The sequence below is a fragment of the Mustela erminea genome, chromosome 5 (genome assembly GCF_009829155.1).
Source record: "Mustela erminea isolate mMusErm1 chromosome 5, mMusErm1.Pri, whole genome shotgun sequence".
In the NCBI taxonomy this organism is placed as follows: domain Eukaryota; kingdom Metazoa; phylum Chordata; class Mammalia; order Carnivora; family Mustelidae; genus Mustela; species Mustela erminea.
The window spans coordinates 111743198-111769291 of record NC_045618.1 but is presented as its reverse complement, the minus strand read 5'-3'; the positions used below and the strand labels follow the sequence as shown (position 1 = coordinate 111769291).

At 50.7% G+C, this 26094-nt stretch overlaps 1 protein-coding gene across 14 annotated transcripts in view; it reads right to left on the bottom strand.

Annotated features, from left to right (window-relative positions):
- Positions 1-26094, bottom strand: part of PLEKHG3 (pleckstrin homology and RhoGEF domain containing G3) — a 69485-nt gene that overhangs the window by 12360 nt on the left and 31031 nt on the right. For 4 of the 14 annotated variants that reach the window (XM_032344495.1, XM_032344497.1, XM_032344492.1 and 1 more), the window contains exons 1-7: positions 8240-8306; positions 3450-3836; positions 2230-2327; positions 1005-1074; positions 608-654; positions 345-495; positions 108-239 (exon numbers count right to left, since the gene is read on the bottom strand). In XM_032344495.1, coding sequence (XP_032200386.1) covers positions 108-239; positions 345-495; positions 608-654; positions 1005-1074; positions 2230-2327; positions 3450-3836; positions 8240-8302 — 948 coding nt within the window. In that variant the 5' untranslated portion in view covers positions 8303-8306. Of the gene's footprint in view, positions 1-107; positions 240-344; positions 496-607; positions 655-1004; positions 1075-2229; positions 2328-3449; positions 3837-8239; positions 8463-26094 lie in introns of those variants that run through there. The other 10 variants (XM_032344491.1, XM_032344490.1, XM_032344493.1 and 7 more) reach the window with 5 other exon arrangements.

Here is a 26094-nt window from a genome sequence, read left to right as displayed (position 1 = left end):
ACACAGCCACAGGCGCCCCCCGCTCCCCACCAAGCCCACCAAGCCAGGAAGCCCGCCCTCGGCATCCCCCAGCCTGCCAGTCCCTCTGGCGACCAGCCCCGGAGCACCTGGAGCCGGACCGCGTGCTCGTGCCTTCTCTTCATGTCATTGATGTACCAAGCCACGCAGGTCATGGTGTCGATGGCGTCCTCCACCACCTCGAAGCCATCCTCTTCTTCATCAAAATGTTTGGCGATTTCCTGCACGGAAGACAGGCACATAGGCAGCCCAGGCTCAGGCCTGCATCCCCCCGACCCCACGGACCCCCCCACCCACCCCCACGGCGTGAAGACCGGCCGGGCTACCTGCAGCAGCAGGTGGTACTTGAGGATGCGCTGCACGGGCTTCAGCAAGTAGGAGCCCAGGGGCAGAGAGTGCTGGAGGAGCTCCTGCCGCTCCCGGAAGAACTTGGCCTGCTGCTTGTCCCGCATGCACTCGGTCAGGGCGGCCACTGAGCTGGGAGTGCAGGGGAAGAGGCTGTCACCACCTGGGAAGGCCTGCATGGGGATGTGGGGTGCTCCAGGCCCACAGAATAACTCCGCCTCCCCTCTCCACCCCAATTACTCACTTGGGATAGTTGTTGCAATACTGCGTGTAGATATCAAACTCTTGACTCTAAGAGGAGACCAAAGATGGTGATTTCTGGGAGCCTCCCATTTGACTCTAAACCTGGGTATAGCAAAGACATGGCCCTGACCCCCTCCCCACACCCGTGAACACACTCTGCCCCCTATTCCCTGAACACCTGCAGACCCATCCTGGGACCCATCTGTCTGGGCCATCTCATTCATCTAGCAGCCGCTGGCTCTAGGCCAGAATGCCCTTCCCATTTGAGGCAGGGCACCTTGCACTTCCCCTGGACAGAGGCCTCCAGGACTCACACACCCTCTTAAGCTGGGCACTGTTGTGTCTCGGAGCCCCCAGAAAGGCAGGACAAGAGGCAAGGACCCAGCAGCCCCTCTCACCCTTTCCACAAAGCAGCTGGCCACAGCCACAGGGTCACTGTTGCAGCTGTCCAGGTCTCGGAGTAGCTGGCTGGAGGACGGGAGAGTGCTCATCAGACCCCGGACGGCACACCGCCTCCACTGCTTCCCACATGCCCCTCCCCGGCCTCCCGGGGCCCAGATACACAGCCAGCCCCTGGTGTCATGCCAAAGAGTCGGGGCGTCCATCCTCAGAGTGAGCCCCGCCCAGGCCCGCAACCACACAAAGTACCAGGCACTGCCGCAAAGGTGGGGAGCAAAGGACCCCCACATGCTCAGCAAGCAAGAAAAAGAGAGGGGACACCAGTACCCACCTCGGGAGGGGAGACAGCTCCTCTGCAGGCAGAAGGAGTCAAACACACAAAAGCAGAGATTAAAGGGAGAATGAGAGAGAGGGAAGACTCCCAAAGTAGCCAAAGGCTCCCAGTTCAAAAGGATGCAGAAAAGAGAGAGAAAGAGGGTGAGTCCCAGTACCCCTAGAACTTAGATGGGGCACTAGGGGAAACCCTAAACACACGGTTCCCCTGATGCCTCCCCGTCGACCTACCACTGGCCAGCCCAAGTCACCCCGCGCCTGCCCTCCCAGACTTTGCAGCCGGGCCAGCAGGTAGCCCCTCTGGCCCCCATTAAAGGGCCCAGGGTAAGGTTCCTCCTGTCTACTGATACTGTCCCCTCAGCCACTGCCCCTCCCAACCAGGGTCCCTTCCCTGGGGAATCTATGGGTCCAGGCAACACACGCTGAGCCTCGAGGAAGCGCTGTGCCCTGAAGCAGGCCCTCACCGGGCCACGCTCAGCCTCCCCCATCACATTCTGTCTGGCCTATCATTCTCCTAATGGGTCAGATCACCCTCAGGGAGACCTGACTTTCCATGGGGTCAGCAGGAAGGTGAGGAAGAAATGAAGAGATGTGCAAGTGGGGGTAAAGATGCGAGACATAGAGGGGCCACAAAGGTAGAGGGAAGAGCATCATCACGTGCCAGAGGCCAGCAGTTCCCTAAGGGGGCACATGTCCCACACGCCCTCTACCACAGGGAGCTAACTAACCCCCTGTACAGGGAGGGACCACCATCACGCACCCCAACGATCAGGCTCCAGGCCCCCATGTCACAGCCCAGGAGACTACAGACATCCAGGGCTCCTCCTCAGGCCTCCAGGCCCACATGGGCCTCACAGACAGAACATGCTGTGTGTTAGGCCCATTCCATACCTGTTCAGTGCATAAATGTTTTCTATGTTCCCAAAGAGGGCACTAACTTGTTCCGGTTTCAGCAGCCCAGGTGTGTCGATGATCTTCAAGAGGTAGTCCTGTGTGGAGGGAGGCATCAGAACCCAGCCCACCCCGGCGCAGTCCTGTCCTCCCCAGCCACACCTAGTTCTGTCCTCCACTGACACAGCTGAGACTTCACAGACACTGCCCATTATACTGGGCTGGACAGCTCTCCCTCCAAAATCAATATCCATTCGGAATCTCAGAAGGTCACCTGATTTGGAAACAGGGTCTCTGCAGATATAATCAGTCAAGGATCTCAGGACAAGAGAATACTGGATTTAGGGTGGGCCCTCAATGCTATGACAGGTGTCCTTATAAGAAGAAAGGACACAGATGACACGGAGAAGGCAGCAATGGGAAGATGGAGGCAGAGGTCAGGACAGAACATCTACAGGCCAAGGAAATCCAAGTATTGGCAGCAACCACCTGGTAGAAGCCAGGAGAGAGGCATGGAATGCATTCTCCCCTCAGACCTTCCAGAAGGACCCAATCCTGCCAACATCTTGATTTCCAACTTCTGGCTTCCTAAACCAACACAGAAGAAACCTCTGCGTTTTAGCCCCGAGCTTGTGCTAATTTGTTACAGTAGAAACAAACACACCTCTCTCACCAAGACCAGAGGGCTTCCTCAGCGGCAGCCACCCAGGCACCTACCTGCCCAGGCCCCGCAGGGTGAAGCACATTGTGCTGGCCCCACAAGGCCGGTGCGTCTTCATCTCACAGAGGAACCCGAGGCTCAGGCCTCACACAAGTGCCTGAGACCGCGCAGCCAGGAAACAGCAGGGCAGGGATCCGGGCACAGATGGGCAACATCCGGGCCAGTTTCCTCCCTGGGTTCCATGTCTGTGAGCACAGCGGTCCCTGCCCCTCCCCACCAACCGAGGGTCTGCAGGAGGTCCTGGCCCCAGCTCCTCATCGGACCCAAAGTCGCGAAGTAGCAAAAGCAGTCTGAGGTTACCCCCCACCCGCTGCCCTGGACCAGGGACACGAGGCCTCCCCACTGCTCCAAGGGAAGGCGGCTTCTTCTGACACGGCTGTCAGGGAGAACTCTCCCTCCAGGGGTGGAAGCGGGCTCCCAAGAGAGGTGGGCCACCCAGAGCAGAAGGCCAGCCCCACGGCAGCCTCGAAACCGCAGCCATAGACATGAAGGGCCTCACCTCCACAATGCTGCGCAGGTCCTGCACGTACATCCGCTCCGTCTCCACGATCTCCCGCACCACGCGGCCCAGGTAGCTGAGCTTGTGCACCGGGGCTGCTGGGGACCATCCGCCGAACGGGGACAGCGGCCCCCTCCCACTCAGCCAGCTGCTGGAGCTAGTGTTGCCGTTGGGGGGATGCCGGCCACGTGGGGAGCCTGCCCCATTCTCGGCCGACGCCCCGGAACCACTGGGCTCCTCCATGGCCCCACGGCTGTCCCGGGAGGAGCCCGATGAGGACGTGCTCGAGGTCAGGCTCACGGGTCGCTCTTGGCTGCCATCCTGGCGGAGGGAGGCAGAGACGGGCATCCTGGCATCGCTGCCTGGCGAGGGCACCCCAGCGAGGTTCTAGGCAGAACAGACAAAGAATTCGATCTCAGAATCATCACAGAAACAGAAAGTGAAACGGTGGCTGCTGGGGGAGGAGGAATGGGGAGTTTGTATTTAACAGGTACAGAGTTTCCATTTTGCAAGATAAGAGAAGTCCTGGACGATGGTAGTGATAGCGGAGCAACGATGCGAACGTACGTAATGCCACCGAACCACCATACACTTAAAAATGGTTAAAACGGAAATTTTATGTTTGTGTATTTCACCACAGTTTTAAACACAACAGCTGTGAATGTTGAGGAAGTCCCTTCCGTCAGACTCCACAAGTGTGCACAAGGATGCCCAAGTTACATCCCTTCCTGACTCCAATAGCTCTGGCATTCCCAGGAAGAAAGGGTGCCCGCATCCAAGGACAATAAAGACCTCAGAAACCCAAGCCCCAGGAGAACAGAGAGGACGTCTCCACCAGAGCAGCCATCGGGGTGCCTTCGGATGAAACCCGAAGCCCATCCCCGCTGCTCTGGCAAAGTAGTCAGCCTCTCAGAACCTACACTGGGGCCATGTCCCCCAGGATGCAGTGACCTGCCACAGCGACGGGTCTCAACGTGGTGCCCCGCACGGGGCAAGGGCTCCATAAACCTTCGAGACAGTGATGATAACAACTGTCAAAAAGCACTTCCCAAGTGCTCACTTGTCGGGGCCTGTGCTGGGGTCACCAGCAGGGACAGCAGAAGACTTTGCTCCTAGGATCTAGGATGACACACGTGCCAGAGAGTAAAATTCTCCTCAGGATTATGCCATCTCCGGGGGGAACCAGCAGCTGCACCCCGAACAGAAACCTTCTAGATACTGACAGGGGAGGCAAAGGAGAGAATCCAAAGGCTCCCGACCCGCAGCACCTGGTAAGGCCCTGACTCAGTCAAGCTTCCTACGCACAGGAAATGCCCCAGGGCTGAGCCATTGATGAGTTTCTCTAAACTCCCTTTAGCACAGTGAGGTCAGGTAGCACAGGAGGCAGGAAACTGCTCCCAGGTAAGGCAAACAGACTCAGGTGGACTTCAATCCCTTGGGCAGGTAGGTCTGTTCACAGGTAGGCCCACCTGGAAAACCCTAGAGCAGTAAGTCTAGGAGGGGCTAAAGCCTCAGGGAAGGACAGGAACACTGGACCCCAACTCCAGAAGACCACAGCTCACACCACCCCTTTCCAGAATGTGTATCTCATTGCTGTTTGCACAAGGAACAGAGTTCCAGAGTATCACCCTCACTTGCACTGCCCCAAAGCCTTCCACCACTAGTTCTAGGGCTCAGAAATTGCCAGACCACAGGCTAGAGCTACAAGAAGGATCTAGGTGCCATCACTCCAGGAATCTTGAATTTCCCCCTGCTTTTCTGTGCCTCTGCCCAAACCTGGAACCAGTGCCCTGGCTGTGCCAGCACCCCTGGGCCCTGGGCCCGGCTTTTGCAAATATTCTCCCTGCCTGGACATTACTCCCAAGTCCCCACGTACCACACCCCCCACCTCATCTATCCCAAACCATACTCGCCCCCACCCCCTGTCACTTATGCCCAATCCTTAGGTTTCAGATTAGAAGCCAGTCCCCAGAAAACAAACCTGGACGCCCCCTTCTACATACTCTTACGGCACCACAGGATTACCCCGACCACTCCCTCTGTGACTGTGACTAGTTTGAGATCCCCTGCCCTAGACTGTAAGTGACCCGAGCTCTGGGGCCGTAGCATCGATCTGGCAAAGAGATGATGGCAAACAAACTGGCACCTGTACTGAGCTCAAGTCAAGAGGCTAGCAGGACCCGCTCCAGCTCTGGGTGTGGCCACAGTGACCTCCAGGAGCTTCTCCAGCTGCAGATAAGGACACAAGGGGCACACTAAAGCCAATCCTGCCTTCTCCCTCCCTTCCAGGTACAACAAAGGAGAATTAACAGGCTCATCTTGGTGAAACCTTGAGCATCTCAGACGAGAGCCCCTTGGGAAATGCAGCACTGTTGCTGTTCCCTCCCTCCTCAAAAGAGCCTTTAAAATTAACCAGCTGGGCCTTAAAGCACCAGCCCACAGGGTAAAGCTCTGTCATTTCGGCACAAAGAACGACAAAGATCCAAACTCCACCCAAGTCCTTAACCCCCAGGGCCATGGGACTCTGGAGTCCTTCAAAGCCTGCTGCAGTCGTCCCTCCCAACCCCCCAGCCGCCGGCTGTCCCGTCCCCGCCCCGCCCCCACCACACACACACACACAGCTGTCAGTCGCAGCTGGAACAATGGGGCAGAAACTTAAGACCTAAGACCTTTCCCAGATCAAACCTGGGGTCAGTCAGCCCCCATGGGGATGCTAAGTCCCAGATGGATTTCACAGCTGGCCAAATCAGTTTTAAAAAACCCCTCACCACTCCCTCTATACTCTCAGGGGGGCCTTCTGAGGGTCACTCTTCAGGGACCCCCATTGCCCTATGAATCCTGAAACAAAACAAGAGCATCTCTTCTTGGAGAAATCTCTGGTGGAAGCAGCCGTCTCCCTGAAAAGCAAGCTCACGTCGTCAAAGGAGCAGCCATGCCAGCAGCAAGCCCCCCATACCCAGCAGCCCCCACCTCCATGCCAGCAGCCCCCTGCGGCTGAAACAAAGCATACCAGCCGAGTGCTGCAGGGTTCTAACTGCCATGACACAGCGAGTCACTTTGATCTCCTAGCAGCTCTACGAACTCAGTACTATCACTACCCCATTTTACAGATACAGAAACCTGAGGCCACAAAAGCAGCATGTGGTAGAGCCTGGATGTGTACTGGGGCGCACAAGCCCCAGTGTTCCCGCTCCCCTGCCTGCTGTCTCCCTAACGGATTTCACACAAGCCAGGGCCAGAGGCAAACGATTAGTCACAGGCCTGGATGCTATGGCCTTGCCTCAGCCTAAGCCATAGGGGACTTATTAAGTCTTCAAAGATCACGGCTTTTACCATGATACTTCATTTTATCCTATGACAGCCATGGAGACAGTAAAGGAATGAAAGTAAAGATTCCTTATAGCCATTTCTAGACCTGCTACTCTACATCTGGCAATTTACCCTCCTGCTGGAACAACATGGTAAAATACAGATTCCAGGTCAAAGGATCGCAGGTCATGGAAAAGGGAAAAAGCAAGAGGTCACTGAGGTCACCAGGACCGGACTATAATTCCCCGCATGAGACAAGCTCTGCAGGGATCAGGAGACCCAGGACCACAAGGCTCTCTAGGACAAGAGAATTCCTGGAAAAGAATGAAAAGACACAAAAGGGAGGATGACAAGCATGTAGAGCAGGGAGAGCAAACAAGGCAGAATCTGGGGGTGGGGGGATGTTAGCAGAGCCATCGCACTCAATCTGAGCGCATTCTGGTCCTAAAGGCCTAAGCCCAACCATTACTAAGTGTGTAGTTCAGACTCCCAGAGAGACAGAACCTGCACCTGCCACATGCCCCAGCCAGAGGCAACCTTTCCTTCCTCTCCACTGAGTATCACCCCAAACTGCAAGGTTCACCTCAAAGCCATGACTGGAACTTAGGTCTTCAGACGCATCCAGAAGACACAGTCTGGCTGGGGAAGTGGGAGCCTAAAGGAGACAGGCAGAGAGCGGCCAAACCTTCAAGCCAGATGCCCACGACTTCCTTCTCCTACGGCACCCAGTTTCCAGTTTCCCGAAGTCTCCCCCTGCCATGACCTCTTCCATCTCTCAACATGAGTCAGTCCAATCATCAATCAGTGAATCAGTCTTCTAGAAAACTTGGTATCTCCAGTCCCACACCTGTGATCGTCCCCTAAGCCCTTCTTTTTGATGGACAGAAGAAGTAGCTCAGATAAACATGGCAGGGGGGGGGTCCCGGAGAGGAAGGATTCTTTTTTTTTTTTTTTTTTTAAACTTTCTCTCTCTATATGAACACAATCCGCACCCTTCCTCTGCCCACACCTCCCCAGGTTATAGGCCCTCCCTTCTGAGTAGCTTCCCCGAATGTCCCCAGGCAGAGAGGCAGGCTGCAGCAGGCCCCTTGGATTCCCACAACAGATGACAGGGGTCAAGTCTCACATCCTTCTCCTCCTCATGAGGCCTCAGCCCCATGCCCCAACCTAACCCAGACTCATGCTTCCAACAGAAAAAAATGGCAAAACCCATCATTATCCCTCATGTTCTATCCTCAGGCCTCTGGTCACTGAGGCAAAAGGACCCTGCTCCCCGACCACCAACTTGAGAAAAGATGGTCCCAGGGTGCCTGGGTGACGCTGTTGGTTAAGTGGCCAACTCTTGATCTCAGCTTAGGTCTTGGTCTCAGGGTCCTGAGTTCAAGCCCCAAGTGGGCTCCATGCCCAGTGTGGAGCCTACCAAAAAAAAAGGGGGGAGGGGAGGAACAAAGAAAGAAAAGACGGTCCTACGGGGCACTCACCTGGAACCCTCCGGAGAACCTCTCCTCTTCTGGCCCTGGGGAATCCCCAGGACTCAGCAACATTCCCTTCTGGTCCTCCCTCCCTGGCCAGCGGGCTGCTGAGGAGAAGGCAGGAGAAGGAGGGGGGCACTCACCGGACAACCCTCTGTGTGGGTCAACTCTGGAGCCGCCCCAGAGAACAGGTTGCTTCAGAGAGGCTGGCTCCAGGTGCGGAGGAGGCTGATGTCATCCTTTCACCTTCCGCCCCTCACCCCCACCCGAGCAGCGGAAGCCTGACACACCTGTCCTAGAGGCAGGCAGGGAAAGAGCAGGGCGCTCTCCCAGAGGCAACTGCTCCAACACCGGCCAGCCCTGCACACCTCCCCAGGGGCTCCTTTCATCTCTCAAATGCACCTCCTACCCTGGCCAGCCAGCCGCCTTGTACCTTCCCCAGAAGGATGGCCCCCGAGTCCTGAGTTAGGACGTCCACAGAGAGGGTACCAGAAGGAAGCAACAGAGGAGAGCTGCAGCCTCTCCAGACAAGCACGGCAGGAGCAAGGGGAACGGCCGCAGAGATCTCACGCCAGGGCACAGAGCTACTCGGCTGTGCTGTCACCCACAGCCCAGCACCGCCCCACGCCTGGCTCTTGCCTGGCTCTTCCTGCGGCTCCCCCTCCACCACAGGTGTGGGGGGACCACCTCTCACCACAGCCACAGGGGCTTTCTGTGGGACAGGAGGATCCCTGAGAGGGTCTGGGTCATTGTCCCTTGCCCGCAGCAGCTTCCTCACTCGGGTCCCTCCCGCCCCTCCCCAGAGACTCAGGGGCTCTAAGCACCCTAAGGCAGGACAAGGGAAGGCTCCCTGGGGAATGACTGTATTCGATATGTTCCATGTGAGCAACGTGACTATCACAGAGGCTGTGCAGTGTCATCAGGGTTTCTGGGCCACAAACCCAGGCCAGCTGGCTCAAAGTCATTTCCCCTCACGAATTTATATTCCCTCGTGAATTCCTTTTCCCACCACCCCAGAACAGCAGGAGCCACCAAGTGTGGCTGGGTCTTTGAAGCAGGACTTCAGCTGCTGGGAAGGAAAGGGGATCGTGGCTGCCAGTGGACCCTTCCCACCTGAATTCTGGGAGGAAGTCTGGGCCTATAGACTGACGTCCAGAAAACTTCCTCAGCCTGGCCTTGGAAGGGAAGCAAAGGCCCTGGCATCTCGTCTCAGTGGGAGGACCACCCACCCGAGCCTCACTAACCCCACCACCTCCTAGCCCCGACATTTTCTCATGTGGTTTCTCAGAGCTGGGATGTGTCCCAGATCATCTCTCCCTACACGAATTCAGTCAGATAACCTCCTTCAGAAAGGCCTCAGCCACTTCTGGAGCATCCAACACCCATACTACTGTAGACTTCACCCCTCCCCAATGCCCCCCCAAAGAATAAGCACACCCTAATTGTCCCTGGATATAAAGATCCTATGGCTGTTTTATGCAGATATGATCAAGTCAAGGATCTTGGGATGGGGAGACTATCCCTAGGTTTCCTGGGTGAGCCTAATGCAATCCCAAGGGTCCTTACAAGAGGGATACAGGAGTCAGAAGTTGATGTGACAACAAAAGCAGAGGGACAGGCAGAAAGAGGCTGCAGCTTTGCAGACGGCTGCAGAAGGCTGGGAAGGGAGAGGAAACAAATCTTGGAGCCTCCAGAAGTAACAGAGCCATATGGATCCAGATTCAGTTCTGACCTCCAGAACTATAAGACAGCAAATACATATTGTTTCAAGCCACGAAGCTTGTGGGGTTTGTTACAACAGCCAGAGGACACTAATACACACTTCCCTTAACTCTAGTGACCCTAAGGACCACTTCAAGTGCTGCAGGACTGTGCAGCAGCACCTTTCACCAGTTCCACGGTCTGGTGAAAGAGAAACAGTGGTCAAAACCAAGGGCTGGGCCAGATCCTCCCAGACTAACGCATTTCCACACTAGTCACTACCAGGTTTCCAGTCTGCCAAGGTACCCAGGAACAGGGACTGCTCATTCAACCTAGCAATCCTGTCCTCCTTGGCCCCAGACAAGGGACTAGAGCAGAGGCACAGCTGCCTTGCTGTCATGCCACATACCAAGTGACCAGCCACAAGAAACTGAGAGGAAGGGAAAAGTGGCCAAGGAGACACTTTGGAATTTATAGAAATGACTATAACAAGGGCCCCCTACAAATAGCCCAGGAAAAGCTGTCTACCAGGATGTTTCATATGCATACATACTAAAGGCCAATAAGAGAAATCACTACCACTCACAGCCAGGGTAAGTCAACAGAAATAACACAATGTCCTCAGAATATGGAGCAGCTAAAGCTGGGGCTAGAAATCACAGACAAATTTGGTGTCCCAGAGGCCCCACCTCTCTCTCACTAGACACAAAAGCCCTGGGACCTCCACTCCTTACCAGCAAACTTCAGGAACCTCTCCCTGCAAATCAGCCCTCTTGTCCCCATGGTGGAGCCAGGGCAGGAGCTGCTGGTTTTGGAGCCTCTCAGCTGGAGTGGGGGCAGGGAGAAAACTTGAGCCAACACCTTCAACAGTTGGAGCATTTACTGTTCCACCACGTTCAACCGCCCTGGAGAATCTCGGCAGAAGCAAGTGGGAACAGAGAGGTCCCACCAGGACCCTCTAAGTCCCTAGCAGAGGAGGAGAGAGAAGCGCACACACGTGTGCCCAGGAGTCTGCAAAGCAGAGGTTATGCACACTAAACGGTTCCACAGGCTCCACAGCCAGGCAGATCTGGTCTAAAACCCAACGACTCCACCTGGCTGGCCCTGTGTGGCCTTGGGCAAGCCACCTCACCTTTCGGAGCTTTAAGTTCCTCATCTGCAAAATGAGAACAAAAGCACCCACCTGACTGGTCCCCAAAATGGAGAGGATGCGAGTCAAGATCTGCCACACAGTAAAGCCACCCTAAGTGGCAGGATGACAAGGACGGAGAAGTTATTATTTGTTCCACAAGCACTGGGGCAAGTGCTTTTTTTTTTTTTTTTCCTGATTTGTGCCTATAATTTTTACCCACATCTCACATGAAGAATAAAGATAAAAGTTCAGCTTGGTGAACTGGCATGACCTAATCCTCCCCCACCAGCCATCCAACATGTACAATCCCAACGCGGACTCGAACCACGATTTTCCACGCGGGAAAATATAAGCAATTCGGCTGGAAAGGCAGAGTCTGGTATCCATGGCCAACAGAAGGGCAAAACAGAAGATGAAGTCTAAGTGAGTCAGAGCCCTTTGTTGCAGCAGGCAGGCCACATTCCTCAGGGCTCCACAGGGAAAGAAAGACAAGGTGTTCCTGCTAGGAGCTGAAGAGGAAAGAAAGAGGACAACAGGGGCAAGCAGGAACAGAACTACAGGAAAGGGAAGGTGGCAAAGGCACAAGTAAGTGACCAGTCACAACCATCCTCGACACTAACCCTTGTGTTTTAAAGAAAAAACAAAATCCAGCTGCAAGGTGGACATGTGAAGAACCAGGATATAAGACAAAAACTCAAGGTACTGGGAAAAGCCTCGCTGCTCACCCATTTCCTAAATCACAGGAATATCAAAGAAGGTGGGGAGCAGCGCAAATGACAGAGTAAGCATGAGTGAGCCCCAGGACTCCAGGCAGCGCTGCCCAACCCCGCCCCAGGTCTGCTGTTCAGCAGGGGCGTGGCGGGGGGGGCGGGGTTGAAGGAGCGAGGCAGTAAGCCGTCTGCGACGAGCGCGCCCACCCTCTCGTGTAGGGAGAACAGTCCCTGCCCTGCCGAGGCCGTGAGCTGCAGAATTCACTGGACAAGTATTTTCAAGCACTCACTTTGCACAAAGACACTATGGCAGCTTTGTGGGAGACAGAGATGAATCACATACAGAGCTCGCACTCTTGAGGGTTGATCCTCTCTCTGGAGAAGCAAGACAAGTGCCCCAATAACAAAAGGAGTGGAGAGTGGGGTCGTGGGTAGTCTGGGGGTTCAAGGCTGCCTCCAGTTTGGCAATTCGTTCCACACTTCTGAGCATGATGCTAGGCCCTGGGGATAATGAAATGACATTGTCCCTGTCTTTGAGGAACCGAATTCTAGAAGGAAAAAGAGCCCTATAAACAAATTCTCCGCCAGGCAACGCCTTCAGTGCTATACAGATGTAAAAATACAGAAACTGTGCTGGCAGAAGAGAGAGTAGCTGGTACTACCTGGGGCATCTGAGCAGCTTTAAAGGTGAGGCTTCAGCTGAGCCTTGAATGATGAATAAGCTTGTACTTGCCAAGTGATGAAGAAATGGGAGGGTCCCAGGGGCATGGGAGAGTTCAGTCCTAAAAGGCCCAGGACCTCCCAAGGATCTAGGGTAGCCGGCAGCAAGAGGCCAGGCTGGAGGGCATCGGACTAGAGAACGGATGGGCAGTAGTTCTGTGGGAAGGACACGCCAGAGCCACACCTGAAGAAAAACTACCAACCACAGAGACTCTCGGACTGAGAGCTGAGGTGTGAGCATGGACCCCAGGAAAGAACAAACCACACATGGCTTTGGCACCAGGTGTCTGTAGAGCCAAATAAGTGTTCAGGAAGAATCCAGAGGCCCAAGAAGGTGCTGACTCCTCAGAGAGAGCATCAGGGAGGAGAAAGAGAGAATGACCCAAGGAAGCATCTGCTAGAAAGAACAAGACCTATTCCAACCCTTGTGCAGCGGCAGGGGGAGCAACTAGGATCCAAGAAAGGGTGAAGAAACAAAGTTTCGTGTAAATTACATGCTTCTGCAAGCAGGAAGAGAACACCGACTGTAGAAAACTGAGATCTGGGGGCTTTGCTGGATAAAAAGGTCCCACTAGGATTCCAGGCCTAAGGCTAGGGGTTGGTCAGAATACATCTCACCACCTGAGGGTTTCCTCCCTTCCCCCAAATTCTCACTTTCCCTCCCCAAGCAAATCAGAATTAGGGGACAAGGCTGCCAACAAGGCGGCTCCCCCAAACACAATTTCCTCTCTAATTCCAAGCATGACCATCCAGACCCAGAAAAGTGTGTTCGTTCACGTGAGCAATCCCCTTTTGTGAACTGCTGCCATCCATCAAACCCCCCTGGCCTGCCCCACTTCTTGGGCATTACAGCAAAAGTGCACTGATGAACCCCAGCCCAATATTTTCCCCAGATGCTGATCTCGGGCCTGGTGCCTGACCCAGAGAGGTCAGACTTCATAGACTCCCGTAAGTGTCGACTCTCAAAGGCACCAGCCCTTCACATAGCAAGGCCTCACAGACTTCCCCTCACAGAACCCTCTCCCAGAGCCCAAGGCGGCCCCTTCTCCACTCTCCGCCCCACACCACCTGCCTCCACCCCGGAGGGCCCTCACCTTCCCCTCTAAGGGGCCTCAACCAGGGAGGCCCAAGAAACTCATCCAACCAGTTCCCAGGTGGGAGGAAAGGAGATTTGTCCCTCAGCTGAGAAGTCGGGAGACCAGAACACAGTCCGGAGACGTGGCTGTCACCAAACCCCAGGTTCTTGGGTGAGGGGCTGCACGTGGTGTGGAGCAGCACAGCCCAGGCAGCCCGCTCCCACTCCTGGAAAAGCAAGGCCTCGCTTCAAGGTAAAAAATCCACCCAAGACAGGGCAACAACCTGGCCCCCGCTCACCCCACTCCTGTGGCCCAGAGCTCCGGAAGTGGTGGTGGTGGGCACAGCCCTGCCCAGCAGTGTCCACCTGGGATGACAGGGTCAGGAGAACTTCCTTTCACTTGCTGTCCTGCCACCACTTAGATTTTATCCAAACTAACCACCCTCTGTGGATTCTGGGAAAAATAAACTTCAGGAAGAAAGAGATTAATTAACTCTGCTTTTCCCAGCATGTGTGCACTTTGGTGATGGTCCCTCCAACAGCGGCCCCTTCTCTAAACCACCCAACGCTGCATGTTCAGAAATCAGAAGGGCCTCCGAAACCCCAGCAGATTTGCCCGCAGTCTCCTCTAAAAAGGAACACAGGATTGTCTCACTCTCACCCAGCCACAACTGACCAATCCACTAGAAGAAAGCAGGGCAGGAGAGGAGGAAAAACAACAACAGGTCTCCTATACCTGCATCCATGGGGTTCCTCAGTTTCTGAACCCCCAAGGGAGAAACCTACCTTTTGCCCCCAAACCTGTGGCTGGCCAGGTTTCACGGGGGAGTTTATAAAGGCCTGGAGGCCCAGAGCTCAGAGTCCTCATCAGGCCCCCTTGTACTCCCCAGCCTGGCCTCGGAAGGGTACCTACCGCCTTCCTCAAAAGGGCTCCCATCGGAGCACACCGGGAGGGCCACCTGGGGCCTGGCAGCCGAGCAGTTAACAGGCTTGGGGCAAGCAGCGAGCTGCCACCAACAGCCTCGGGAATTAAAGTGCCCGCCGCCTCCTGCAAAACCTCTTCAATAAATGTCCTATTCAGAACCACTTCCGCGTGTGGGTCCTACTTGCTGCATTTCTTTCATTCCTGATTCCTGGGAGGACTCTGACAGAGGAAATGAGGCTTCTCTCCCTCATTCAGCAGGTCCCCCTGAGTGAGGACCCCCATCACATCTGGCAGGTAAGCACTGCCCCAGTGAGGACATGCAAATCTCTGAGCCATTCAACAAAAGGGGACACTGACTGCAGGAAGTCAAACCCCGAAGACACTTGAACAAAGCCAGATCATTCACCAGCACAACAATACTCCATTTATGTGGCTCCTCCCCCACCCCAGGTCCTCAGCTGAAGGATATTAACCCTTGTCCTTACAAGAGCGAGGAGCCAGGGGCAGGGGCAGGTGCGTAGCAGGCGGTTCACAGATCAGGAAACAGAGGTACCAGTGGCTCCCAAAATGCCAGCCTGGAATCCCAACTAGCATGTCATCAGGCTGCACCAGGCCCTGTGCTCAACACAGTCCCTACGGAATCTCCTCCCAACAACCCCAAGGTCCAGAGCTATGTGCTCACTTACCCAAGGGCCAACAGGGACGTAGGAGGGACAGCCAGGGTTTCCTGGAATCCCGGGGCCTTAAAAGAGGCAGATAGCACTCCCTCAGCCCACTTTGTACCAATGCCCTTGGGCACTTTTTTTTTTTAAGATTTTATTTATTTATTTGACAGACAGAAATCACAAGTAGGCAGAGAGGCAGGCAGAGAGAGTGGGGGAAGCAGGCTCCCCGTTGAGCAGAGAGCCAGATGCGGCTGGATCCCAGGACCCTGGGATCATGACCTGAGCCGAAGGCAGAGGCTTTAACCCACTGAGCCACCCAGGTGCCCCGCCCCCGGGCACTTTAAGTTTTATAAACTTGGCTCAAAACAAGTTCTCCCACTGTGGGGCAATCTAAGGGGGCAAAATGGAGACAACTGGGAATTTATAACTCCCTTTTAGAAGCTTCTAGAAGGAATGGCTTATGTGCCCATTGAGGGTGGCCCAACGACCGGTGCACCGGCTGCCTTTCTCCACCCTGTCACTGCGAGGGATACTCATCCTCACAGCAGCTCTGTGACGAGCAAGTCCCTGAAGAGTCTTCTGTGAATGCTCTCTCTTCTTAACTCAGTTACAGCCTCCTATAGCTAAGAACCAGATCTTGTGCATTTTTGCCTCCATGTCTTCCGACATTCAAATGCCTATTGCTGACATGGGGAGCTGTGCAAACATAGAAAAAGGCCGAAATAAAGCACGGGGTGGATGGTATTTTCTGAGCTCTTATGGGACAAAAAGACAACCCCAGTGGAGGCACAGAAAAAGGTCTGGGAACAGAGAGCCAAGCTGTTCACCTCTTCTTGACTGCCTGGTCAGACCCAGACCAGCTGAGGGCTATAGAATCGAAGCTGAGAGGACTTCCATCTGCAAGCGGGATTACTCAAACTCCTAACATTTACTGGCAGTATAAGCCACGTGCCCAGTCATAGGAACACAGCAATACGTAAGACAAACCCTTGCTATCAGGCGCTTACCTTCCAGTGGAGAAGGACATAAAAGGGAGACAAATGACTAAGATATTTCTGGATAGTGATAAGTGTCATAAAGAAGATAAAGCAGAGAAAAGAGTAGGGCTTTCTCTCTCTCTAATAAATAAAAATAAAATCTTTTAAAATAAGTAATGGAGGGGCGCCTGGTGGCTCAGTGGGTTAAGCCTCTGCCTTTAGCTCAGGTCATGATCTCAGGGTCCTGGGTGGAGTCCTGCTCCCTGCTCAGGGGGACTGTTTATCCCTCTCCCTCTGACCCTCCCCTTGCTCGGATGCACTCCCCGGCTCTCTCTCTCAAAAATATAAAAATAAATGTTTAGGAAAAAAAAAAAAAAAAGGAGTAAGTGGGGGGATGGGGTGTTATTTGGTCAAGAGGTCCAGGAAGACTCTGAGGAAGTAACTCTTTTTTAAATTTTTTTATTAACATAATGGATTATTAGCCCTGGGTAGAGGTCTGTGAATCACCAGGTTTACACACTTCACAGCACTCACCATAGCACATACCCAATGTCCATAACCCCACCACCCTCTCCTGACCCCCCCCAACCCTATTTGTTTTGTGAGATTAAGAGTCTCTTATGGTTTGTCTCCCTCCCGATCCTATCTTGTTTCATTCATTCTTTTCCTACCCCCAACCCCCGCCCCCACGTTGCCTCTCATCTTTGAGGAAGTAACTCTTGAGCAGAGTCCTGTTTAAGAAGCAGACAGACATGCGAAGTTCTGGAAGAGTCTTCCAACAATCCTTTCCTCTACTCCAGCTCAGCCACCCACCCACCCCTTTTATGCCCTAGATATCATCATCACCAGTAAGTGCAGACTTCCAAAACACCTTACTTTTAAGCATCCCACTCTTTGCAACCACTGAAGAGGAGCTGAGTATAAACATTAATAACCATACAACAAAATAAGCCATCACAAGGGAGTAAAAAGATGGAACAAACTGTTACTCCATTAGCTAAAAAAAATATCTGGGAACCTGGGTGGCTGAGACAGTGGAGAACATGACTTGGTTTCAGCTCAGGTCATGACCTCATGGGTTGTGAGATCAAGCCTCTGGAGAGCTCCATGTTCAATAGGGAGTCTGCTGGAAGATCCTCTCCCTCTGCCCCTCCTCCTGTCTCTCTGAAATAAATAAATCTTAAAATAAAGAAATAAATAAATTTCCCAATAAAGAAAAGCCCAGGACTAGATGGCCCCACTGGTGAATTCTACCAAATACTTAAAGGAATTAATACCAATCCTTTATAAACTCTTCTAAAAATAGAAGAAGAAGGAACACTTCCCAACTTATTCTATGAGTGTATCACCCTGAGATCAAAACCAGACAAGATATCACAAGAAAAAAGCTACAGTCTAAAATCCCTAATAAAGATGCAAAGAATCCCCAGCAAAATACTAACAAATAGAAACCAGTAATACATAAAAAGGAGTATACACTATAACCATATGGATTTATCCCAGAAATACAAGATTGGATTAACATCTAAGCATCAATTAACAGAATTCAAGATATTAATAAAATACAAAACCACCTGATAATCTCAGTAAACCCAGAAGAAACATTTGACAAAATCTGATACCTTTCCACAATAAAAACTCTTCGACAAACTAGGAAGAGAAGGGAACATTCCAATCCTTATAAAGAGGATCTACAAAAAACCTGCAGGAGGTGCCTGGGTAGTTCAGTCGTTAAGCGTCTGCCTTGTGCTCAGCTCAGGTCATGATCCTGGCGTCCTGGGATGTAGCCCCACATCCGGCACCCTGCTCTCTGCTCGGTGGGAAGCCTGCTTCTCCCTCTCCCGCTAGCCCTGCTTGTATTCCCTTTCTTTCTCCCTCTCTGTCAAATAAATAAAATCCTTAAAAAAAAAAAACAAAAAAAAAAACTGTAAGTATTTCATACTTTTTTTTGGTACTTCATACTTAATGGAGAAAGAGTGAATGCCTTTCCCCTAAGATCAGGAGCAAAACAAGGATGTCCCCTCATGTCATTTCTAGTCAACACTGTACTACAGTTCTGGCCAGGGCAATTAAGCAAGAAAAAAACATAAAAGACATTCAGATTGAAAAGGAAGAAGTAAAACTATCTCTATTCACAGATGACATAATCTTATATATACAAAACCCTAGGAATTCACTATAAAACCACTCGTCCTAATGAAAGAGTTCAGCGACATGGCAGGATACAAGATCAACACACAAAAATCAATTTTATTTCTACACACTGGCAGTGAACAATCCAAAAATGAAATTAACAAAGAAAGCAATACCATTTATAAGAGCAGCAAAAAGCATAAAATACTTTGGAATATATTTAACAAGAGCAGTGTAAAACTTCTATACTGGAAACCACAAAACACTGTTGAAAGAATTAATAAAGATTTTAAACAATGGAACAAAATTTCATGTTCTCATCCATCAGAACACTTAACATTGCTAAACTAGCAGTATTCACCAAATCAATCTACCAGCTTAACACCATCTCTGTGAAAATCTCAGCTGGGTTTTTTTTTAATGGAAACTGACAAGCTGATCCTAAAATTTCTGTGGAAAAGCAAGAGACCCAGAATAAACAAAACAATCTTGCAAAAGACCAAAGTTGGAAAACTCACAGTTCCTGATTTCAAAACTAACTAGGAAGCTGTACTTCATAAGATCGTGTTGTGCTGGCATAAAGGCAGATATCTAGATTAACAGAACAGAATTGAGAGTACAGAAATAAAACCTCACATTTACAGCCAACTGATTTTCATCAAGGGTACCAAGATGATTCAACAGGGAAAGAACAGACTTTCAAGAAATGGTACTAGGACAACTGGATATTCATATGCAAAAGAATGAATGTGGACGTCTAGTTCACACCATATGCAAAAATCAAGGCAAAATGTATCATGGACCTAAAGGTGAGATCTAAAACTATAAAACTCTTCCAAAAATACTTAGGAGTAAATCTTGGTAAATCTGAGTGAGCAACAGCTTTTTTTTTTTTTTTTTTTAAAGATTTTATTTATTTATTTGACAGCGAGAGATCACAAGTAGGCAGAGAGGCGGGCAGAGAGAGAGGAAGGGAAGGAAGCAGGCTCCCTGCCGAGCAGAGAGCCCGATGCGGGACTCGATCCCAGGACCCTGAGATCATGACCTGAGCCGAAGGCAGCGGCTTAACCCACTGAGCCACCCAGGCGCCCCTGAGCAACAGCTTCTTAAATATTAAAATCACACGGACCGAAACAAGTAGATAAATTAGACTATATCAAAATTAAAAACCAGTGTTACAAAGGGCACTATCAAGAAAGTAAAAAGACAAATCAAAAATGGGAGAAAGTAGCTATAAATCATATATCCGACAACACACTTATAACCAGAATATCTGAGGAATCTTTACAACAACAACAACAACAACAACAATAATAAAACTCAATTTTAAAATGGGCAAAGACTTGAATAGGGGCGCCTGGGTGGCTCAGTGGATTAAAGCCTCTGCCTTCAGCTTGGGTCATGATCCCAGGGTCCTGGGATGGAGCCCCACATCAGGCTCTCTGCTCAGCAGGGAGACTGCTTCCTCTTCTCTCTCTGCCTGCCTCTCTGCTTACTTGTGATCTCTGTCAAATAAATGAATAAAAAATCTTTAAAAAAAAAAAAAAGATAAACAAAATGCAGTTTATCCATATGATGGATCATTGGGCAATAAAAAGAAAAAGAAGGGTCTGATTACATTCCACAACATGCATAACTCGAAAACACCATGATAAGGGAAAGAAGTCATAATAAACTACGTATTTACGAACTCATTTATGTGAAATATCCAGAAGAGGCAAATGCACAGAGAGAGAAAGATGTGTGGTTGCATGGGGATGGGAGATGGGAAGAACAGGAAATGACAAATAAGGGGCAAGGGTTTCTTTTGGGGAGGATAAAAATGTTTTAGGATCAGTTCATGGTAATGGCTGCAGGACTCTGTGAATATACTAAAAACCACTAAACACTTTACATGGATGAATTTTAAGATATATGAAATATATCTCAAAGATATAAATCAATCAAATCTGAAAAGTAGTAAGTCAGTGGGAAAAGTATAGACTATTCAATAACTAATTCTAGAAAATCTGGCTATTCCTCTGGAAAAAACCTTACGAGGGTGGGTGGTTCTCCACTTTAGCTAGACATAAAAGTCACCTGGAGCATTTTATAACCTAGCCTGGGCCCCACCCCAAGATAATTTTTATTTTATTGGTCTGATCGGAGGTGAAACTCAGACATCAGTCCTTTCTTTCTTACAGCTCTTTGTAAGGCTTTAGTGTGGAGCCAGAGTTGAGATCCGGTTTTATATAAAGAAAATTCACTGCAGGTGAATTTAAAACGTAACCATGAGAAGCAAAACTTAAATTTAAAAGAAAATATTTTAATATATTTATAAAATCAGAATAGAAAAAGATTCCTTGAACAAGAGACAGAAAGTACAAAAAAAAAAATCAGTAAATCTGACATTAAAATTAAAACTTCCTTATTAAAAAAATGACATTTATTAATAGTTACGATAACTTACAGTGCTATAATGAATATAACCTACCAAAGAGCAGTTACTCAACATATATAATTACTATAAATCAAAAAGAAAAAGGCAATAGCAATTACGGTTTGTTTGTTTTTTTAAATTTGAGAGAGAAAGAGCGCACACCAGAAGGTGCACTCACAGACAAAAGAGCCCAAGAGCAGGGAGCGGGAGAGGGAGATTCTCAACCAGACTGCTTGGTGACCATGTGGCCAGATGCGGGCCAATCTCACAAACGCTGAGATCATGATAGGAGCCAAAACCAAGCCAGACATTTAACAGACTGAGCCGCCCAGGCACCCCAAGGCAAAGGCAACTCTCAGTAAAGTGCACCAGAATCTATACCAAGTGGGGGCAGGGGAGCTGGGGGACTGCAGAGCACACGTGCTTTACTCACTTAAAAACAAAAAGAAATTTTTAGGGCGCCTGGGTGGCTAAGTGGGTTAAGCCACTGCCTTCGGCTCAGGTCATGATCTCAGGGTCCTGGGATCGAGTCCCGCATCGGGCTCTCTGCTCGGCGGGGAGCCTGCTTCCCTCTCTCTCTCTCTCTGCCTGCCTCTCCATCTACTTGTGATTTCTCTCTGTCAAATAAATAAATAAAATCTTTTTAAAAAAAAAAAAAAAAAGAAATTTTTAATGTACAGGGCAAAGACAGAATAACATGACTGGCCAAAAAAAAAACAAGAGAAGTGTTCATCCCTACCTATAATCAAAGTGTTAATTTTAAAAACCCTTGCTTTAAATAATTTTTAAATACCATTTCATACCTACCAGATTTAAAGACACAGTACAAAAGTTAGTGAAACAGCAGTTCTCATATTTCTGGTAAGAACGTAACTTAGTTCCAAACCATTCTGGGACACTGTTTCACAGCATCTTGAAAAGCACAACTTATTGCTGACAGACAGGGCAGAGAAGACTGGGGCCCAGATGTTCAAAGTGGTATTATTTACAGTGGTGCAAAATGGATGTCCATCAGTAAGGGAACTGTGATAAAATTATACAATATGTGCCACACAACAGTTAAATGAATAAATGTGATTTAAACACATCAATATGGATAAATCTAGATAACAATGTTGGGTAAAAAATCCAAGTTCAAGAAAACCACACTGGGGTGCCTGGGTGGCTCAGTGGGTTAAAGCCTCTGCCTTCGGCTCAGGTCATGGTCCCAGAGTCCTGGGATCGAGTCCCGCATCGGGCTCTCTGCTCAGCGGGGAGCCTGCTTCCTCCTCTCTCTGCCTGCCTCTCTGCCTACTTGTAATCTCTGCCTGTCAAATAAATAATAAAATCTTTAAAAAAGAAAACCACACTGAACGTGATGCTATTTATAGTCAAAATAAAAACAACCCAATACCATACATGACTTATAGACAACAGTAAAAAGTATAAAAACATGCAAAGGTATAATAAACAATATATTTAGGAGAATGTCTCTTCTGGGGAGGGAGGCCAGAGAAAGGTTTCCCCAAGAAAAAGGAAGCTTCCACTGCATGCGTAACATCCTATCTCAATGATAAATGAGAGGCAAGTATGATACCATGACCATTTGCCAGGACTGGACAGTGGGAACAGGGAGTCATGTCGGGGTTCCTAGGCAGGGGCGGGTCCCAGGCTCCCAGAGACTGACCCAACAACCAGCACCAAGACTGCACACCAAAGCACTCTGCGGCAGCATCCCGGACCAGAACAAAGGAACAAAGCTCCTGATGCAAAGAGGCCTGTGATGTCTGAAACTGCAGTTCCTCCCTGTTATTTTCTGGCCTCCGAAAATGCTGCGCAGCACCCAGGAAATGCTTAAAATGCAAATGGACTGAAAGCATTCCTGTTTCTCCTAAGGCAAGTGCCCTGTGGGGCAGCTGGCAATCTACCTGGGTGGGGCCGTAACACAGTAAACCGCCCTGGCTGGACGCCCGTGGAGACTGTTGTCCAAAAAGCCACATTTTTAAGAGAGTTTTGAACCAGTCTTCAGTAAAGTTGAGTGCCTGTGCCCAGGGGTCATTCAAAAGTTCAAATCTCATTCCTGCCAAGTCTTGGCGAGGGATCCTGGACCGATTTCCAACCTCGGGTGGACTACGCTTCCTTATCTGTGGTTGGGGGTAACACCACTTATTTGCCTTGCTGAGAGGAACAGTGATACCAGTATCTGAGTATCAGCATTTTTGAAACTTTTCATCAATCGGGTTGGGAATCTTTTAAAAAACACAGTAAGGGCTTCCTTGCATGCCTTCCTCAACAGTCAAGGGAGCATAATTTAACCTTTTCTGGATGACTCAAGGTCACAATTACAGCAAAGCATCAATTATGAAAATGATGACCCCCTCCTCCCCAGGGCCCAGGGCCCAGGTGTGCCAGGCCATTCCTCCTAAATGAGACCCTGGCTTCCGCCAGCATTGGCCCTTCCTGCTATTCTGACCTCTGTCCACTCTCACTGCCGACTTTCCACAACTAGGGGGTCATTTTTCCTCTCTGTGCTCACCTCTTTACTCTCTTTCCTTGGCTACTTCCTTTCAGCTGCTGGCTCTGAAAGAGGATGGCATAACGTACATATAAAAGTTAGAGTCTGGGGAGCTGGGCTGAATAATAATGTAGGAATCTGGCTTCTCTAAGGCTCACTGGCTAGATGCAGATAAGCGAGGCTGCAGAGAGGACAGGTCCTAAAGAGCACAGAGGTGACCCCCACTACTGCCTTCAATGGCATAATATGGGACCTAGTATGGGACAAACTATACTCAAAACTGTAAGTACAACCTCCTGTCCGCAGGGGGGCAAAGCCCACAGCGCACCTGGCAGGACTGGACCCAGTGATCCCAGCAGCCGTGCTCTCCTCCAGGGTGCAGAAATCCAGAGCTGCCTGACCCCCTACCATAGCAGCCCACCACAGGTTAACTTTCGTAACTTTCCTAGGCGTCTTTAGACAGGAATAGAACATTTGTGAAGATTTCTTGAATTCCTAAGGTTTTACCACACAATAGGGTTTCACTTATATGAAAAATATTTATTGGTAGGGGCGCCTGGGTGGCTCAGTCAGTTGAGTATCTGCCTTCAGCTCAGGTCATGATCTTGGGGTCACGGGATCAAGTTCCATGTTGGGTTCCTTGCTCAGCCGAAGGCCTGCTTCTCCCTCTCCCTCTGCCCCACCCCTACTCATGTTCTCTCTCTCTCTCTAATAAATAAACAAATCTTTAAAAAAATATTTACTGGAATCCTAATACGCAGCAAGCACTGGGGATGTAGCATCGTGCAGGACAGAAAGACGCTGCATGAATACTGGTTCCCTTTTCCTGCCAACAAACACTTGCCAACTATTGCTCCAGAACCTCCATTGTATATACACAAACACACACAGACACGCACAGTCCTGCAGCTGGGACAGTAGAGGATATGTGTTTTGAAGCACTTCCGGGACTTGTAGGACCCATCTCTCCTCTTGAGATCCTGTTACCACAGTAAGAACTAGACCTCACTCCTCTCACACCTCTCCCTGCATTCTCAGCCAGACCCCAGCAATAATCAGCAACTTCAATGACTCTCAGACTGGGTTTTCCAAAATGCTGCATGGACAGCCATCACTGAGTCCGACAGAGCCTTTGTGCAGGTCCTGTGTCCAGCCCCACAATCTGCTCACCAGGAAAGAAGTTTAAGGTCCTTATAAATCCATTCCCTCAGGGCGCCTGGGTGGCTCAGTGGGTTAAGCCGCTGCCTTCAGTTCAGGTCATGATCTCGGGGTCCTGGGATCGAGTCCCGCATCGGGCTCTCTGCTCAGCAGGGAGCCTGCTTCTCTCTCTCTATCTCTCTCTCTCTCTGCCTGCCTCTCTGTCTACTTGTGATCTCTCTATCAAATAAATAAATAAATCTTTAAAAAAAAAAAAAAAATCCATTCCCTCAGCTTAAACCAGAGAGCCCTCCCCAAAGGCCTGTAAGAGAACTGTAAAAAGCCTGGCTTTCCCCCTTGCCTATGTTCCCAAATGGCCACAGCCCACCCGGAGGGGCCTAACCCTCACCATTGCTTTCTCCACCCCCACCCCCCAACTCAGCTCCCACAGAACAAAAGCCGGAGCCAACGAGCCCACCTAGCCCAGATCACTGTCAGGCCCGGACCTCAGCACAAGCTGCTCACACCCTTGTTGATTACACTTCATACAGCTCTCGGTGCCACAGAACAAAGATGAAGCCAGCACAGTTCCTGCCCTCAGACAGCGTCCAATCAAAATAAGGAGCACACAGCGGGGGGCCCAGTTAACAGGACCAGCCATCATTCCCGCCAGCTAACTCCCAGGGGGACTGCCACATGTCTCCAGGTGCACCTCCTTCTCATGCGGTAGTGGACCCTGCCCAGGTTTCCTCCTCCTCTGAGTACAGTCACCCAAAACCAAAAACAAAAATGCCTGGGGCTGTTCAGGGCCATCTATCTTTTTAACTTCCTCTGAAGCCAGATTATAACTAGCTTTATGCAGTCTCTAGGCACCAGCTGGCAGGCCCAGAAAGTTCCTTCACCACAGGGCCTGCCTGGCTGTCCTGCCTGTGCCACGGGGCCTGCAGGGGGTGTGGTCTGTCTGATGACCACTTCCCTAGACCTCACCCTCCACAGCCCATCCCTGCTTCCTGAGCCAGGGCAGGGCCCCCAGGAAACCGCTCACCACAGCTTTGACAGCAGTCTTAGAGCCGGCCCCTCCCTTTGAGGGCCGTGGTTCCAGCGGAGAAGAGACTGCAGACTGGCTGGGTGGACACCGCGGGAGCCGAGCAGTTAGAGTCTGGGCAGAACCCAAGATAAGGCTCCATCAGAATCCTCCTGCCCCCCATGCAATTTCCCCAGCCCTCCCCTCCCTCCCTCTCGGAACATAACTTATCTACAGGAGTCTGGGAGAGGGGCAGATAGCCTTCCCAGCTGTGAGGCCGCCTAGAGAGGCCAGGGACCATGCTGTGATTCATCAGGGTTGGTTAGATGCTGGGGGAATTCCAGAGCAAGGGAAGGCCAGGGCTACCCCCAGTTCAGCCTATCCTGGGGAAAGCACCACACACCTGGGAGCCTGGCATCCTCAGCCCAACCATCAGAAATCTAGGATACAGTAGAAAAGTCTCACTAACAAAGTCTGCACTAACCAGGATTTCTGTTTTATCTCCCTATCTCCCTCCAATTCCTCACCCCTGCCCAACACTTGAAACACAAAGCCTTTCATCCTAAGTCCTTAGCAATGGCATGAACTCTCTTGGGCTACCCCAACCCCACACACTTTGGTTGGAGAAATAATACAACCATCATTTACTGAACACCTATGGAAGCTTTGCTGAGCGTTTAACACATTCTCATTGTTCATTCTCACAGAATACCATACATGGTAGATATGATGACTAACTCCATTTTACACGA